At 43.7% G+C, this 17,262-nt stretch overlaps 1 protein-coding gene across 2 annotated transcripts in view; it reads left to right on the top strand.

Moving 5' to 3' along the window:
• The first annotated feature begins 15,236 nt into the window (after positions 1–15,236).
• LOC148027742 (heptahelical transmembrane protein 1-like) overlaps positions 15,237–17,262 on the top strand; it is a 36,443-nt gene continuing 34,417 nt past the window's right edge. Inside the window, exon 1 of one of the 2 annotated variants that reach the window (XM_087689442.1) lies at positions 15,237–15,601. In XM_087689442.1, coding sequence (XP_087545568.1) covers positions 15,294–15,601 — 308 coding nt within the window. In that variant the 5' untranslated portion in view covers positions 15,237–15,293. The remainder of the gene's footprint in view (positions 15,602–17,262) is intronic. The other variant, XM_087689443.1, reaches the window with a different exon arrangement.

The following is a 17,262-nucleotide window of genomic DNA, read 5'->3' as shown; positions in this document are numbered from 1 at the left end:
TGAGGGACTAACCTCTGAGGTCACAGCAGGCTGGGATGGGGCAATAAGAGGCCCAGGAAACCAGGAAAGGCCACATTTGACATCCTGCCCTCTGAGAAGAGAGTGAGCTTGAGAGCCAGGGAGAGAGAGAGAGAGAGCTACGGGGAGATCTTTGACATACTGATCGATTCGAGCGCCACACCATTTTCAGGTACACCAGGCGTTTCTCTCTGTTGCTTTGCATCTAATTAGACGGCACGGCACAATTTGGTGAAGTAGACATCAGTCTAGAGGCGTCGCATGCAACTCGTGGGCCGCGCACTCGGACCAGTTCATCCGAGTCCCAGAATAGGATTGCCCTATCTCTAGAGTCAGACCGAAAATCGGACCTCTTCGAAAACCATCTGACTCCGAAAATTGGACCACCCTTCCGATCCGAGTCCCAGAATAGAACCAGTTCCAGAATCGGACCAGTCCCAGAATCGGACCACCTTTCCCTGTCGGATCGTCCGATTTTGAAAATCGGACACTCGGATTCTAGAAATCGAACGCAAGGAATCGGACCACTCAGAACCGGACACTTGTCAAAATCGGACGTCCGATTCCAGAAATCGAACATGACCAAAATCGAACCACTGGGACGATCGGAACAACCCAAAATTGGACGTCCAATTCTAATAATCGGACTCTTGAAAATCGGACAGAAAACTGTCAAAATCGAACAGGTATCTAGAACTCAAATTTTGACGCATCTAAACCCCGAAATTGACCCCAAAGGCTACGTAGAGCTAAAGGCACATCATAGATCCATCATTGGGCTGAAACTTAGAGCAAGTAGTTCAAAATTTGGCTATAAATGGTCCTCCAAATTGCGCATGGTGTTTACCATAATGGCCCTGCGGCCGGGGAGGACTGCCCCCCCCGGACCCCCGCAGAGGGGGCTCTACCTCCTCTGCACCTCCCCCAAGTAGGTTGGAGAGAAAACACGTGTCGTGATAGATCCTCCAAATTGGACCCCAGTGTAGTAATGGCTCTACATGAGCATAGATTCTCACTTGCAAAAGAGTAACCAAAATCCCATACCCGAACAACAGAGAGAAACAGAGACCCTAGAACATCAATGGGCCAATCTAGCCAACAAGGGCAAAAAGGCCACACTACAAAAACACATACATGTTGCATTCGGATTGCATCTAGTCAAAGCGAAAAGCAACAACATCGAGCTACATAGCGAGAATAACTAGATATGACAATCCTGATGATAGATGCTCCTTGAATAGCACTACACTGATGATCCAAGACATCAGTGGAGAATCCACATCTGGTCGTGCAGTTGGGGACTCAAGGACATTTGTCAGAAGGCTTAAATTTACAAGCCAATATTGGAAGCCGAAGACATAGTACCACATGCTTATCTTAGGGTCAAACTCACCGCAAAAAGAGAGCATACTATCGATGCTTTGATTGATGAAGGAGCAAATTTTAATATCTTGACCTATGAATCATGGACCCTACTAGACCAACCAGAGCTCACACCGACTAATACAACTCTGAGCCCTTACGGGGGACACCCACAAGCACTCATAGGGAAGTGCAAAATCCTTGCGAAAATTGAAACTGAAAGCTTGCCTATCCTATTTCATGTTCCTCCAAATAGTGCTAATTATGGGAAGGAAACCCTCCTATGAAGACCCTTCAAAAGGGCGACCAAGTGTGAGGCTGACTATGTAGCACAGAGGATACACCTAACACTACCGAGTGTGAGGATAGTCATAACCTTTAGCAAGGGTGACCTCATCGAACCTCGAGAGAAAGGCAAGGAAGGTGCTGACATAACAGTCAAGCCTACTAACGAGAGCAAGGACTTATTGGAAGAGTTGATACAAGCACAGGTCGAACAACGAGAACCAGTGAGTGAGGCCATGCCTGAAACAAGAAGGTCAAGAGACAATGCCAAGGACGGGCTTTGGACTTACAAATATCGTAGAAGACCCCAAAAGAAGCCCAAGTCTTATAGACAAAGACATCGATGGAGGGTCAGCACAACGCCATGATGGATATCCAAAGCGTTGCTATGTGCTCAAGGGTATTACGCAGGTAATCGATGGATTTGGATACCAAAACCCCCTGCTAAACCACCTCTATTAGCTGAAGGTGAGATTGCACCAAAAGTAACGAGGCAGAGGAGGAAATCTAACAGAAACTCCAGGTCTCGAGGCAAGAAACCAAACATGAGTTTTCAAAAGAAAGAGCCTTAGCCTAGCTTGCTTAATAAGAAGATGTCATATGTAACCATTGAGTGTACACAAAGACCATTAGTGCTCAAGGAGCTTTTAACTTCCCAAGAGGATAATGAGCACCAGAGGCACAACGCTGCTCGTGAGAAGGCTGATTGCTCAACAAAGAAAATAGCACAATCATCTAATAGCCTCGAGCAAATCATTCAGCTAGTGCCAAGTCCACGTAAGAGTCCTAAATCTCCTACACCCTATTTTTCCAACCGAACACAGGAAGCACAACAGCAGTCGTCAAGGGCGATTGCTCAACCCCAATCTCTATCTCCATCTAAGCTTCCAAATGTCCAAGAGGTGGGACATGACACCATCCGTAGCTCTCGGCCCAAGGATATGCCTGAGCAACCTAATGTGACTAGATCAACTCATGCTCGATCTACACAGATGAATGCTTAAAGGGCAACAAAAGACACGACCACTTCCGATCGCCCTAGGGATTTGACACCGCAATCCACCAAGGATAGCCAACCCACTGGACTAGCCGCTACTACTTCCAATCAGGGATCATAGTAGTCACAACCCTTGTCCGTGACAATGCCCCTTGCGGAATGTCTCCTTAGTAGTTTACCTGTGGTGGAGGAGGTGTCGCAACCAACTTCCTTGACAACTCCAACACTTCCAGAGTGCCTAAAACCTAGGTTGGAGGAGTTAAACACAAGGGAATTTGCTGAAGAGCTAGACTCTTCGAATACGGAGGCAGTTGTACCCTCACAACCTGGCGAGGCTATTCAGCAAGCCATAGCTATGTCCCATAAGGACACACTAGAGAAAGTGAATAGTGAGGCCCAACCAAGCACATCAATGGTTGACCTAGTCCAGGGTCCTGAGTCGTTGAGAGACACACCTTCACTAAACAAGAAAACGAGGAGAAAACAACGAAGACAACAACAGTCACAGGTGGTTATGGATCCCCAAGAACATTGACACCAAGAGCGCTGGAGAGCTGAGGAATAAAGCATCGAGTCCATCCATCAATGACCCCATTGATGCCTCTCCTAATAGCGATGAAACCTCAGACACATCTGTGTGTTATGAAAAAGCAAAGCAATCGTTACCATCAACAGTTGCTTACAACATTCAATCCACCGACAACAGAACTTGCATTAACCAATCAAGAGTGGATACAATGTTGTCACAACAGGGTGACAAATCTATACCAGTCACATCCAAGGAGAACCATGATGCAATAACGAAGCCTCAGGAGAAACATGGAAACCCCGAGAGCATAAGAAATCCTAGTGTTGGCCAAACCTGCTCGTCTAGGCCTGAGCCCCCAGTTATGCTAAAGCCCAAGCAAACTCCTAGAACCTTGCATGAGATAGCAACCAAGCAAGCCCTCATTGAATATATAAGTGTCATAGAATGCTTAACCGAGTTGGATGCTAAGCTCATAAGTGTTCGCACGTGTCTATGTCCTGGCACACATGGGCGCATTCCCTAAAGAGCAGCTTGAAGAATACTTGCCATTTCCCTTATCCTGGGAAGAGCAAGAACATCTTGACGAGCACTATAACAGGCTCCTGTATGAACACATGCGACTCATCTCTGACGAGGAAGCCGATGAACTACGCTTAACGGTCACATTCAATGATGTGCTCTGCCAACCAAATCTCTTAGAGATAGAGCAACTAAAGCAGCTATCAGAGGGTTGAAGTCAATTTGAACAACATTGGTGTGAAAACCGCATTGCAATGGCCGAACTAGGAGCCCTGATCATGACAGTTTTAGAGGAGAGATTGGCTAAATGGTAGTCTCAACGAGACCCAACCTATGTGGCACCAACTTCCTTTCGAGTGCTGACTGCCATTCAGGGTACGGACTTAGCTAAAACTAGTCGAGAGAACTCTCTGTCTGATAAGGTTCTCACTGAGGAGAAGTTGCATGTTGCAGTAGACTCAGACAAGATTCCATGCTACTCGATGTTGCAAAATATCTATCGGTATTGAGTAAGCTGCCACGAGTACTAGATGCGTGTGCCACACTCTAGTACAATCCAGAGTTCTACAATTGGCTTTTATCCTCATAAAGTGACATGGATTCATAGATAGGTATATAAACAAACAATGACTTTTGTGACCTTGTATAGATAATGTCAACACACACAAGCAATGATAGTCAAGCACAGGGAGAAGAGTTGGGTTCAACAGGCTAAGCTCCTCAGGTCTCCTCTCACCGCACATTTAGAAGTTGTGTGACCATTACCACCTCCAGGTGGAGGGCATGCAACCCTCATTACCACCATAGGAAGCCCTGATCAACATCTCTGAGGGTGTAGATAGGGTACTATCCCTTTCTATACACCTTTCCCCATTTCCGGTCTATCCTTCCAGGGATAAGCCCTGCCCCACTCCATGACAACTAGTCCACGCAACTTAAAAGAAGCCGAGATCTGCTAATGGCTAGAGGCAAAATGAACATCATCATAGGGGGGGGGCATCCCTCTACAACAAACATTGCATACCGCATCCCTCCCCTCCTCGTCATATGCGCTTGATAACCCACACTATAATCCCCTCCATGCGAATGGTTTTATCCTGTATCAAGGCCTAATCCTTGGTTCGCATTTTGCAGGTCCCCCTACGTGGAACACATGGAGCACCCAGGGGAGCTGGCTTGCAAAGACCCTCTCTGTCATCGAAGGGAATATGTAGCACAAGCTCCTCCATCGGTGCACTACGTGCCTAGCCTCAAAAGGTATGCAAAGAAACGAGGTCCCAAGCGACACCGCCCTGGACGTAGGCTGAAAAATCCCCAGGCCAGGGGAATAGAAGCTCAAAGAAGTACACAAGGCGTGGCAACACTGGTTGTGCGAGTCCCCCAACAGACGCTCAGGCACCAGGTGCTCAAAGGCAAAAAGGGTAGCTCGAGATAAGGAAAAATTTGATGCATTGTTCAAAATCATTTTGGAGTGGCGGCCAGAGACTACACCATTCAGGTCCCGACCGACATCTTCCCTGCCCAACCTCATATGAGGCCCGCACCAGCAGAGCCTCAGTCGCTTGACCACCCAGACTCGCCCCGCCTCGTGCAAATCGAGTAGCCCCTATGATATACAAGCAACTTAACAAAGGCCATCCTGCCATAACTTTTTGTCTTTTGATGGTTAAAGGGGCAAGCTCCCCACTTGTACACACTTTTCCCACCTATTGCTAATATATGCCAAGTCTTTAACAAGCACCGGAATAGGCATCGCAATCAACATCATAGGATTTTGAAAACGTAATATCTTGACATGATTGCATTTGTTCATTGTACTTGACACATGCGACTTGCATATACTCTCATGAAGTAACAAGTAGATGCAGGATGACACAGATCTTCGTGCGAACGTATTCAATGTCCAAAGTTACCACAAGACCACCAACTTCACAAAGAACCGCGACAAAACCACGCTGCCGAACGCGAAAAATCACCCTTGTGAGTGCCCATATTGCTACGCTCTCTTTCTGGGTCAAGCTCTACAGTTGACTCACGACAATTGTTACCTCAATTGTACCGCCATCACATGTCACAAAGAGGTTTGCAATATTTCAAGTGTATCTCCCCATCTCAACAACTGCTTCTTTAACAACGAGGCTAGGGCACAATCATCACTGTAATATCCATCTCCTGAGCCTTCGAAGCTTGACATTTCCCAACCCATTGAAAGGCTAATAGCCTCAACATATTGCAATGGTTGTACTCGGGCAGGCCAAAAAAAAAAAAAAAAGAAAAGAAAAGAACGAATAGATAAGAAGCACCCACGATCACAGCACAGCACCTAGGAGTCCTCAAATTAGGTGCATCCAGTGACCTTGGTCGGCTGGCTCCGTCCCTAGTCCCCTAGCCCCTTAGCATCACCCACAATTATTCAGGGCATATCAAGGGTAGGACATACCTAGGGAGCTTGTCTCGCCTATGGTTAGACCTGTCACCCTGACCCATTCACACGATTCCCTCTTGCACTCTACCTTAATACCATTGCAATCAATTGTGGTAAGCACCGCACGAATGGCCATGAAAAGTACACTGTTCTCATCACGCACGTCCAATAGCTACCAGCTCTACCGATAGTGCAGTGTCCCTGTGTTCAATTATGTTACGTCGCGCAGTCACAATGCAAAGGATGTCGCATACACCTTCACATGTACTTCTTCTCAATGTGGACAACTTTGCTTTATCCACACATCGTTATGAGAAACCAGCCCGCGGTCTTCTAACTACGTAATATCTAAGTATACACGAGCACTCACATAATATCTGCACCAAAATATATACATAGTTTGGGTCCTCAAGTGCAGGGCAATGCTCTCAGCTTTCTTAGAGTTCGACGTGTCTCCCAAACTAATTAAATTATGTCTTGTGCACGATAGAGAAGACTAGCACTATCCCTAGGGAGAGACCACCTATGAGAGGTTTTCAATTGCAGGTATTGAAGACCCCAACGAAAGTGTCGTGTGCTCTTTATCGACACCCAACTCTGAATTCTTATCCTTTATCATTCTACAAGCCCGTAAAGAATTGTCATGTGCAGAATCCCCAACAAACCAACACTTGTGCTGGCCATCAATGCAATCCCCCATAAAGAACAGCCCTACCACCAACTCCGACAACCCTTCCACCAGCCACCTAGGCCACCAACGTGCCCCCAAGGACCTTCGTCCACACCACCACCAACACTCCTCCATGTCAACCACAGACGTCCTTGCCACCTACATCTTCCGTGCATGCTAAAGCCTGCTACCTATGATGGTGAGTGCCATGGGACTGGCACTCGTCTAGGAGGGGGGTAATGTTAACCCTTAAACGAATGAAGGTGGAAAATCCGGAAAAGCTAAAGCAAAAGACAAAGGCCAAGGCAAAGTGAAACGGAAGACAAAGATGCACAAGGAGAAAAGTCCTAAATAAGGGAGAAAGGCGCGCAAGGAAAAGCGCAAGTCAATACTTTCATAAAAGAGCGCAAGCGCATCATGGTTTCATTCAAGGAGCGTCGGGCTCTCACCCGTGCAATTTGTAAATGTGGACGGGCAGTGGAAAGGAAGCTAGGACCTAGGCTACGGCCGGCCATGTAAAAAAGGGGATAAGGGGATGACCGCCCAAAAAGGGATTTAGGGTTTTGTATATAAAGTTGAAAGGTGAATGAGAAGCTCATTCTTGTGTGTGGCCAAAAGTGGCTCTCCTCTTCTTCTTCTTCTTCTTCTTCTTACTTGCTTGAGCTTGTGCTTGAGAGAGGGAGTGTGAGAGTGTGAGGGAGTGAGTGTGTGAGGATGAGGGACGGGAGAGGAGAAGCTCTCCATCTTTTCCTCTCTTCTTCTCTTCTCTTCTCTTCTCTTCTCTTGCTCGCGGTGATGGAGCTTGGAGCGTGGAGCTTGAGGATGGAGCTTGCTTAAAGCTTGCACTTGGATCATGGAGCTACCAGAGTACGCGAGAGAGGAGGTAACACAATTATCATGGAGGTAAGCTCACTACACTCGTAGATATGGACGGCGCGTCCGCTATGTGAGAGGTAGCCATTAGTACTCGGCTTGGAACACTTGAAACAATAAGCAGTCCGTGGGTCTTGGCAGTTGAGCGAAAGCTCCCACAGCTCCTGTCATATCATCTACAAAGTAGGCATACCCCTCTAGGGTAAGCCTAAGATGGGTCCTCTCCCACGTACGATCACGCTCCTGGGCATATCCAGGAGACCCCTATACATATGGTGTACCTACAGGGGTAGTATCTCTAAGAGTAGCATCCATAGGGGTGCACCTGCAGATAGCTGAGCAAAAGTCGGAGTGACTGGAGTAGACATCCCCATAGGTGTGAGAAATCTCGGAGGTGACGCAACTCCAACAAAACGACGAGACGGAGACACTGTGTCGATACCTCCACAGCAACCACTTGAGCCACTCTCTCTCGAACCGCCACAAGAGCAAGGAGTAGCACCTGTATCCTGAGCCAACCGCAGGATCATTGCATACAGATCTCCGTAACATCCCACTAAACCACTCCCTCTATCTAGCCCAAGTTTGGAGCGTCGACCTCGTCCTCGTCTTCTAGAAATTGAAGCATCAGAGCGCGCCAAAGTAGATCTAATAGAACAGCCTGATGGTGTCCAAGACAGCTCCTGGTCCGTCATATCTCTGAATCTCGCCATCTAATCTAAAGACATACACATGAAGATCTCTTATAGCTCCTCGTCGCTCATCCCTCGACTCATTGTGATGATCTAAATATCCACAAAGGTCACCTACACAGATTAACATTGATGTTAGAATAGTCAATATAAATCATACAAAGCACCATAATATAAATCTTTAAAAAAATGGTCTTACTTAAAATACATATCTTATGTACCCTTATAAGCAATCCGTCAACGAATTAAGTAGGTGAATGCTTCAAGTATGAAGTACCCTATGGTCCCATGTCAATCTCATGACACAACTCCGCATACACTAGAAGGTCGATAGACATGTCACCACAAAAGGATGAGTTCACCTTGTTCTCAAAGAATTCTTGGACTCCTGTATTTCTATCATTGTTACCCGATGCTGGCTCCTCTACATGCTCTAAGCTTTCGGTGGCCTCCATCCCTTGCAATATCGACCCCTCTATTTGCGTATTGTCCTCATCTATGTTCGGAACATCACTTTGATCATATACTCTCGCACTTTAAGGAGGTGAAGCATAATGTACCACCATCGAGGTTGTCAGGGGTTTGGATAGAAAATTACATGTTCACAATCATGTTTTACTATTGTGACATGTACAATATCGTAATACAATAAAAAAACATGTGAGTTCATACACCTGTTCACAATGGGCCGGCAACACAAATGTGTCGCGCAAATCCATCGATTTTTTTCCGAAATCTATTTCGAGAAATTGAGATGGACCTCATCAAACTATTGCTCCAACTCCTTCAAGTACCACTTTGAACCACTCCACACATCGAATAGGATCATGGAGAAGCTACGGTAATCCACCGTGATAATACTTTGCAAGTTCCCAAAATACTCCATCTCATCTATAACCGTATTTGGATCTATTGCTCATCATCGGCTCCCTTGCTCAAACCTTGCCATGATACCACAATATGTTGTGGAATGCATTTTGTCAATACGCTCAACGCGAAAATGTCGTACGTGTGATCACGTCGCACTATATATTTTGTACTGTACATTGAAACACTCAATTAGTTGTCGCATATAAAATATAGATACGACAAATCCTAAACATGTCATCACCTTTGGAGTACAACCCCTTGAGAATTCCCACTCCTCGGTTGAGACCTTTGCCCCTTCGCGAGACGTTGCGGTCAAAGCTCCATGCAACCATCACGTTGACATAAACCGCGGCATCTCCTCCATGCCCTCGGGATATCGAATCGGTCAATGGCTCGTACTACGTCAAAATTCAGATCGCACTTTCTCTCAATCTTTCCTAGCTTGCTGGTACTTAGTGAGCCACGTTTACATAAAAGCATGGTGCAACATGCAAAAGCGATTCACTTTCTCATCCATTGCAGTATCCATTCTTTTTTCTACCCCATTTTCAACCACCATATCTCTGATCAGTCTATCATCGTCCTTCAGTGATCATAGAATAATGTTGTCTGAATCCACCGTTGGTAGCCAGTGTGAAATATGCACTAATGCCTCAGAGGTTTGTATTACGAATGGATTGTAAGTGGCCTGCATATATTTGCTATTTGGAGTGTAGTCGTTGTTCATAATGCTTCCTCGTTTATGGCAGTTTGTACTACCGATCGCGATCGCAAGATGCCTTACTCCAGAAATACGCGAGGAGATTTACAAGTTATCGACTTTAGTGCAGTGGATCTCACAAAATGAGATTAAGACTTCCTCTATTGAATTCACAAGGTGGGGAGCAGTGGAGACAGTCTGTCTCTTTGAGAAATACTTGCCTACCAGCATGCTCACGATACAAATCTACATTCTTGTGCATCTTATAGATGAAGTGGAGATTGTTGGACCTGTCCATACGCAATGGATCTTCTTCTTGGAGCGCTTCATGAAAACCCTAAAAGGCTTTGTGCGACAACGAGCTCGGCTAGAAGGTAGCATGGATGATACCGTCAGAGTGCAGATAGACTTGACTATTTGCTTCACAATGCGCTCTTCTTTAGTGGACAAGACCCAAGAAGTGCGAGGTAGCTATAAGCAACCATCAGCACTCGACTGTGGCCAAAGCACCTCCATCTTGCCTACCTCCTTTAAATCCATTCATGTCTCTACAATGTCTCTCTTTCCTGTGAGGTGGTCCCATAGCAAGCTGCCCATGTTCTTGAAAATATGCAAGGGATCCAACAAGTGGTTGATCTGTAAGTGGGTCCAATATGGCAACTTGTAGAAAACTGAGAACCGTCACATTCTATTTGGATGTGACTCCGTCTGGACCATTTTCAGATCGTATCAACTTTGGGCATTCATACATGATGGAGATTGTCCAAGAAAACCTTCCCTAAGTTCATGATCCTTTGGCAACAAAGCGACATATCCTTGATATACCATCTTCTTCATGTGACCTTCGAAAGTCTAACTGTGGCCCACACAATGGACATGCATGATAACCGGAGGTAACTAGATCTATTCCAACACCTCTATCCAGTGAATACAAACTTGAACGAGCTATGATAGATATTACCAACAAGAATGGAAGCTTACTTACCTGAGTACTCTTCGAAACCCGAAAAGTCATGCATGGTCCACATGAGAATGGCTCGAATATTGGCGGACCATCAACCATTGCGCTTGCTCATATCTTGCACGGTGACCCCCTGCTCCCACAAAATCTTAAGCTCATCTACTAATGGAGGAAGATACACTTTCATATTTTTTACTTTGTAGCAGCCGAGAACAAGCAAGTTAGGGATGACATGTTCTTTCTTCGTAGAAAGCCATGGAGGGATATTGTAGTTGACAAGAACTATAGGCCACACACTGTAAGAAGTTGAGCGCAGACCGAATGGGTTCACGCCATCCATAACAAGACTGAGTCGAAGATTCCTTGGCTCTTGGGCAAAGCCTAGGAAGGTAGAGTCAATGTGGCTCAATGCACGTGAATTCACTAATATTCGTTGAACTCCATTTGTGGACCTATTCTGCACATGCCACATTGTCAAGCTCGCCATGCCGGACGTATGAAACATGTGGTCTATGCGGGGGATAAGCGAAAAGTGTCTAAGAACTTTTTGAGGGATGGTTTGCCCTTGCAAGTCCTATCGATACCTGTGAGCACCACACTTTGGACATGTTTCCATAGTCTCGTATTCTCGTTGAAACAGTATGCAATCGTTGAGATACATGCATGGATGCTGTTGTAGTCCATGCAAAGCTTTCATAAAACATGTCGCACATCATCATGAGACTCATGCATGGTATTTGTGAGTGGTAATATATGATACTTTAGTAACCTTTTAAAAAATCATAAAACACCTTGAAAAAGCACAAAAGTTTTTAATGATAGTGTCGAAAAGAAATCAACAAAGCATACATACAAGGTACCTCAATAACTCAGTCACACTCACATCTCTCCACCCGTATTTTGCTTGCACACTTAGGAGTGCAAGCAGTGTCTTCAGGCAAGATACTCGGCACCCATCATATAATGGTATGGATGCTTCCTCTCTAAGCGGATTAGAAGTGTCAACATCCACGGGCATCAATGCATCGATCATTGCCTCCATCTAAGGCTTCAAGATTGTAGGTAAGTCTGGAAGGTTGCATGTCCCCTCTGGTATTGACAATATAGATTGGGTAGTACCTTCCAAGTGAAGAAAAAACTACTACTACTTCCACTACTACAACAACAACAAATAAGAAAACTAAACAACAATAAACAAGAAAAGAAAAGAAAAGAAAAACTACTACTACTACTACTACTATGACTATGACTACTACTACCACAACAACAAACCACTACCACTACAATAAACAAGAAAAGAAGAAAAAACAACAACAACAACTACTACTACTACTACAACAACAAACAAGAAAAGAAGAAAAAACTACTACTACCACTACTACTACTACTACAAAAACAACAATAACAAACAAGAAAACTAAACAATAATAAACAAGAAAAGAAAAAAAAACTACTACTGTTACAACAACAACAAACAAGAAAACTACTATTACTACTACTAGTTCTACTACTACAATCACGACTATGACTACCACAACAACAACAAACAAGAAAAGAAGAAATTAAATAACAGCAACTACTACTATCACTACCACTACCACTACTACTACCACTACCACAACAACAACAAACAAGAAAATAAGAAATTAAACAACAACAACTACCACTACCACTACTATGACTACCACAACAACAATAAACAAGAAAAAAGAAGAAGAAGAAATAAAACAACAACAATAATAATAACAACCTCTCCCTCCCTCTCTCTCTCTCTCTCTCTCTCTCTCTCTCTCCCTCCCTCTCCCTCTCTTTCTCTCTTTCCCTATTATGTTTAATGTTTTCTCCCTCTCTCTCTCTCATTCCTTCTTTCCTTTTCTCTTTTCCTCTCCCTCTCTCATTTCCCGTCTTTCTCTCTCAATACACATGATTTTTAACAAAAACAAGTAAAAGAATAGGAGAAAAAACAAAAACAAAGCAAGAGGGAACAATGCACTCACCGCAAAGGCCCGAGGATGGATTCGGCAGCTCCTCTTCGCCCTTCGTACACTTCCTCCTCTTCTTCACAAACGGTGGTGGCGGCGGTGAGTTTTCCTTCTCCCTCTTTCTCTCTTTCTCTCCCGCTCCCTGTCAAATGCAAGATGGAGTTCGCTCTCCCTTTCGCTCTCTCTTTCGTTCGTTCGCGCAAAATAACGCGCTCGGGTTTCAGCCTTCGTTTTTCATCTAAGTACCGTCACGACGCTGCTAATTTGCATCGAAAAGCACCGTCGCTATGCCTCCGTATCCTTGTAGTTCTAGAATCCATTTAGACCAATATCTAAGCTTCACTCTAGATGGTGGATAGAACAATCAATGTATCAATTTGTTTGTAAATAAAGAAACTTTAGTCCTTCTTTAATTTGTTATTTACATTGTATTCTTTGTTTAGATTTCGTCTGCTATTGAGTGGCATAATTTCACCATTGATATAACTAGTGGGAAATTCAAATATACCATTAGGAAATGCATTGGGAGAACTAATGGCATATATAAGTATAAAAGAGTGAACAATTGTGCATCTTAATAACATCTAAAAAGTATACCAATGTAGTTGATAGATTTTTGTGATTTGAATAATAGGTCATGACAACTGCAAAACAAGTTTTGAGTCCATGCACAAACCTTGTAGAGTTAAATGATGACAATTAGCTTGCCAATGAAGGATATCAAGGAGCAATTGAGTTGAACGATGCAAGAGAGCAGTACATGCTTTGCTAAGATTATGTGACGCGGGTAAGAATATCCTTGCTATGTATATTTTGTAAACTCAACTTTTTGGAATTTGAATGGTCCTTTGTAATGGGAGATTTATCTTCCTAAGTGTGAAGTTTCAATTAATTTATTTGTATTGTGCCTTGTGAATTTATTATTCAATGCCTTGTATGTGATGAGTTGCATGCTTTACACTAGAGGATTTGGTGGAAGATGTCTTTGAAAGACACAAAAAAGCTCATCTCCAAGGTTCATAAAAAACTTCTATGTTTTTCTTCTTAAACTTGGAAGTATTCTTGTTCAATCCTCCAAGTGTGAAGATTTGCATGCTTTACATCACAAGATTTTGCAAAAGCTATCTTTAAGCGAATAAAACAACTCACCATTTCTCTCTGCAGTTGATTGGAAAAAGCTTACTAAATAATCCCCCAGAAATCTTTACTCCTTGGCACATAGCATCTCCTAATCATCACATTGTACAAAAGCCACCATGCCTTTAGTTTTTTGGTTGATAGCCTTTACACATTTGTGCATGGCATATGTGAAAGGCATCATTCATAGAGAGGGAAATCATCATTTCTTTTTACTATAGTGCACATGTCAAATAAGAAAGGTCTCAATCACTAGAGAAGCTAACTTTTAATTTGTTTAAAATAAAAACACATGCAATTTGATATGCAAAGGGCCAAAAGGTTGTGGTTGTGGCAATTTATGTGAGATTTCCTATTGGTGGGAAATTTTTACATCTTAATTATCTAAAGTGGATTGGGGGGTGAGTAGCAACTTCTTGATTACTCATTATCTTGACCATTCCTTGTTGACTTATATCTTGGTTGATCCGTTGTCTTGCACATTGATTATCTTGACCATTCCTTGTTGACTTATATCTTGGTTGATCCATTGTCTTGCACATTGATTGTTTTGAGATTCACACACACTGTGTGTGTGTGTGGGTGGACATGCAATTGAAGCGAGATTTAATGCATTTTATGTGGGTATTTCAAAACTTTCAAACATGATTGTGTTTTTGTGCTAATAAAGTTAGTTGTATGTGTATGAAAGTGGTGTAATTAATGTTTTGTAGGTGGTTAATATTTGTTTACACAAGTGTTTTGTGGGTGGTTAATATTTGTTTACATAAGTGTTTTGGGGGTGGTTAGAGTCAATGCCCGGCGGCGTCTCTGTTTCAGAAAGGAGCATGCACATTGCAAAGTAGGCAAATAGTTTTGATTAGGATTTTTCGAAAAATCGTAGGGTTAGCATGGAATCAATGTCAGGTGGTTTGGGAAATAGTAAAATAAGGAATATGGAATAGTAGAGTGTAGATACAGACATATGTGTACCTATAAAGAAGAAATGGAGACAATTGTATGGTGGGACCTGACCGACCGCCCGGGCCCCATCTAATACGCCTTTTCTAAAAAGCAAAAAAAAAGTAAGACGGTACAAGTGTCGGCATCTAATTGGTGGCGAAAGGCGCCGTGTGTAAACGGAGCCATGTATGAATGATCAAATTAATAAATAATATGATGATGTGATGATATAGGCCTTATTATTTATTCCCAGAACACTATTTGAATCTGAAGAACGGCGCAGGAGAGCCCCCCCCCGTCTGATTCTCGTCTTTCCCCCGCTGGACTGGCGATGGAGGTCAGGCAAAGGCCTCTGAAGCAACACGACCTTCTGCCCGGCCACGACCAGGAGGAGGGGGTCGACCCCCTCCTTCTCCTCAACCACAACAGCAGGAACGGTGTTGCTCATGAGAGTCAACAGATGTGGACGCAGGTGAAGGAGAAGGTCCAGAATGAATACCGTCTCCTGGAATATCACGCCCTCCCTGATTACCTTAAGGACAATGAGTACATCCTTTCCTACTACAGAGCCGATTTTTCCTTCACTCAGGCCCTCAATAGTCTCTTCAGAATGCACAACGAAACACTCAACATATGGACGTACGCCTCGTTTCCCTCTCGCCCTTGTATGTCCATAACGCAATGTATTGCACATGTTTTGCAAAATTGGACGTTTTTGCTTTTGTAGTCTGTCCTGCATGTTCATATGTTTGACAAGTCTGTCATCTCTACCTAGTGAAATTGGAGGGCATTGTATTTTTGTGCCAGGCAGATTTGCACCATATGAGTCAGAGCTGCATGGCTGCTTCAGCATCTCACTAACCACAGATATTTTTTTCTGCTATGAAACCATGGTTCACTAGATCATTAATATACAAGGGGAGTAGACATCATGACAATGTCCATTCAAAACGTAAGAAAAGAAATTAGATTTATGTCACTCAGAAACACACATAGGTATTTAAAACCAACCAATACTTGAGTGTAGTTTCCCAATCTGAAGGATTCTTTTCAGTGACGTACACTTCGTTCTCAAGATACTTTACAATATGGTGAGGGAAAAAGAGTTAATTGCAGGCAAAAAGGTCAAAGAAATCACCAACCAGGTAAAAGTTTTGTCTGGGGAAAGATGTAATGTCAAAGAGATTACCCATCCTCGAGGATTAGTATTGAGTAAGCTGGAACTCATTAATATATCAACCTCACCTTGGCCCTTCTTCTTAGGATCACGATAAGCTTTTTGTGGGGTGCACGTTTTCACCGGGCCTTTACCTCATGCAGTGGCTACTCTCCCTCTTCTCTGAGTCACCCTATCTTGCTGCTGGCATGCCCATCCCTTGCCCTTTGGTCAATGATGTCTTATCTTTGGCAGGTTTTTGAGTGGGCACCAGCTTTTGGCTGCAGTAAGTCAACCTGTTTCATGTTTCATGACTATATGTATGCACATTCATCCAACCATCATTTTCTCTCAGCTTCCTTAGTAGTTAGATTCTTATCTTCTGCCATCAGTCCAATGCCCTCGTTGACATGGCACTTACAGGTTTGGTGACTGATTGGTTGCAGCCTTGTATTGTGTTTAGACCAAAGTGTTTTTCTTCTATTTATTTTGCATTGCTGGCCCATGTGTGGAGGAATTGAGAGAGAGAGAGTAGAGTAGAGTAGTTTATTATCGTCCACAGAAGGCCAAATTATGACCCATGGGACCTTTCTAGATATACAATGATTCTCCTCCCCCATGGTAGGAAAGGGTAGCTATGGTGAAAGAATGATCTATGCAGCGTAGTTCTCCGGAAGCGTAACATGCGGGTGATGAGAGCCCCTAATTTCGATATAGGAGTAGTGGTTAGAAATTGGTGAAGTGGCCCCTGGAGAGAGAGAGAGAGAGAGAGAGAGAGAGAGAGAGAGAGAGAGAGAGAGAGAGTTGAAGCACAATGATACACGATCACAAATGAAAGCCAATGTATTGAATGATTAAATTAGAGTCCTTGGTCACTTATCTTGTTTTCTGGGCATGGAGGTTGTCCACATGGGGTGGGTATCTTTATGTTCCGCTAGCAATATGCCCTTTGATTAGTGGATCACCATTATTCAAATGAGATATAGCTGGTGACCACACCTCTCGATTCTATTGTGAAGCTCATAAAGGACTCCCATGCACAACGTGTTAATGAGCATACATAGAGATTGATAGTGGAAAAGCTCCTATGGTTTATATATAGTACACTAGATATTGCAAACTCAGCTTCTATACTTGGTCCGTA

Source organism: Lygodium microphyllum, chromosome 12 (genome assembly GCF_053477565.2).
Source record: "Lygodium microphyllum isolate KBCC chromosome 12, Lygodium_microphyllum_v1.1.10, whole genome shotgun sequence".
In the NCBI taxonomy this organism is placed as follows: domain Eukaryota; kingdom Viridiplantae; phylum Streptophyta; class Polypodiopsida; order Schizaeales; family Lygodiaceae; genus Lygodium; species Lygodium microphyllum.
This window is presented reverse-complemented; position numbering and strand designations above follow the sequence as displayed.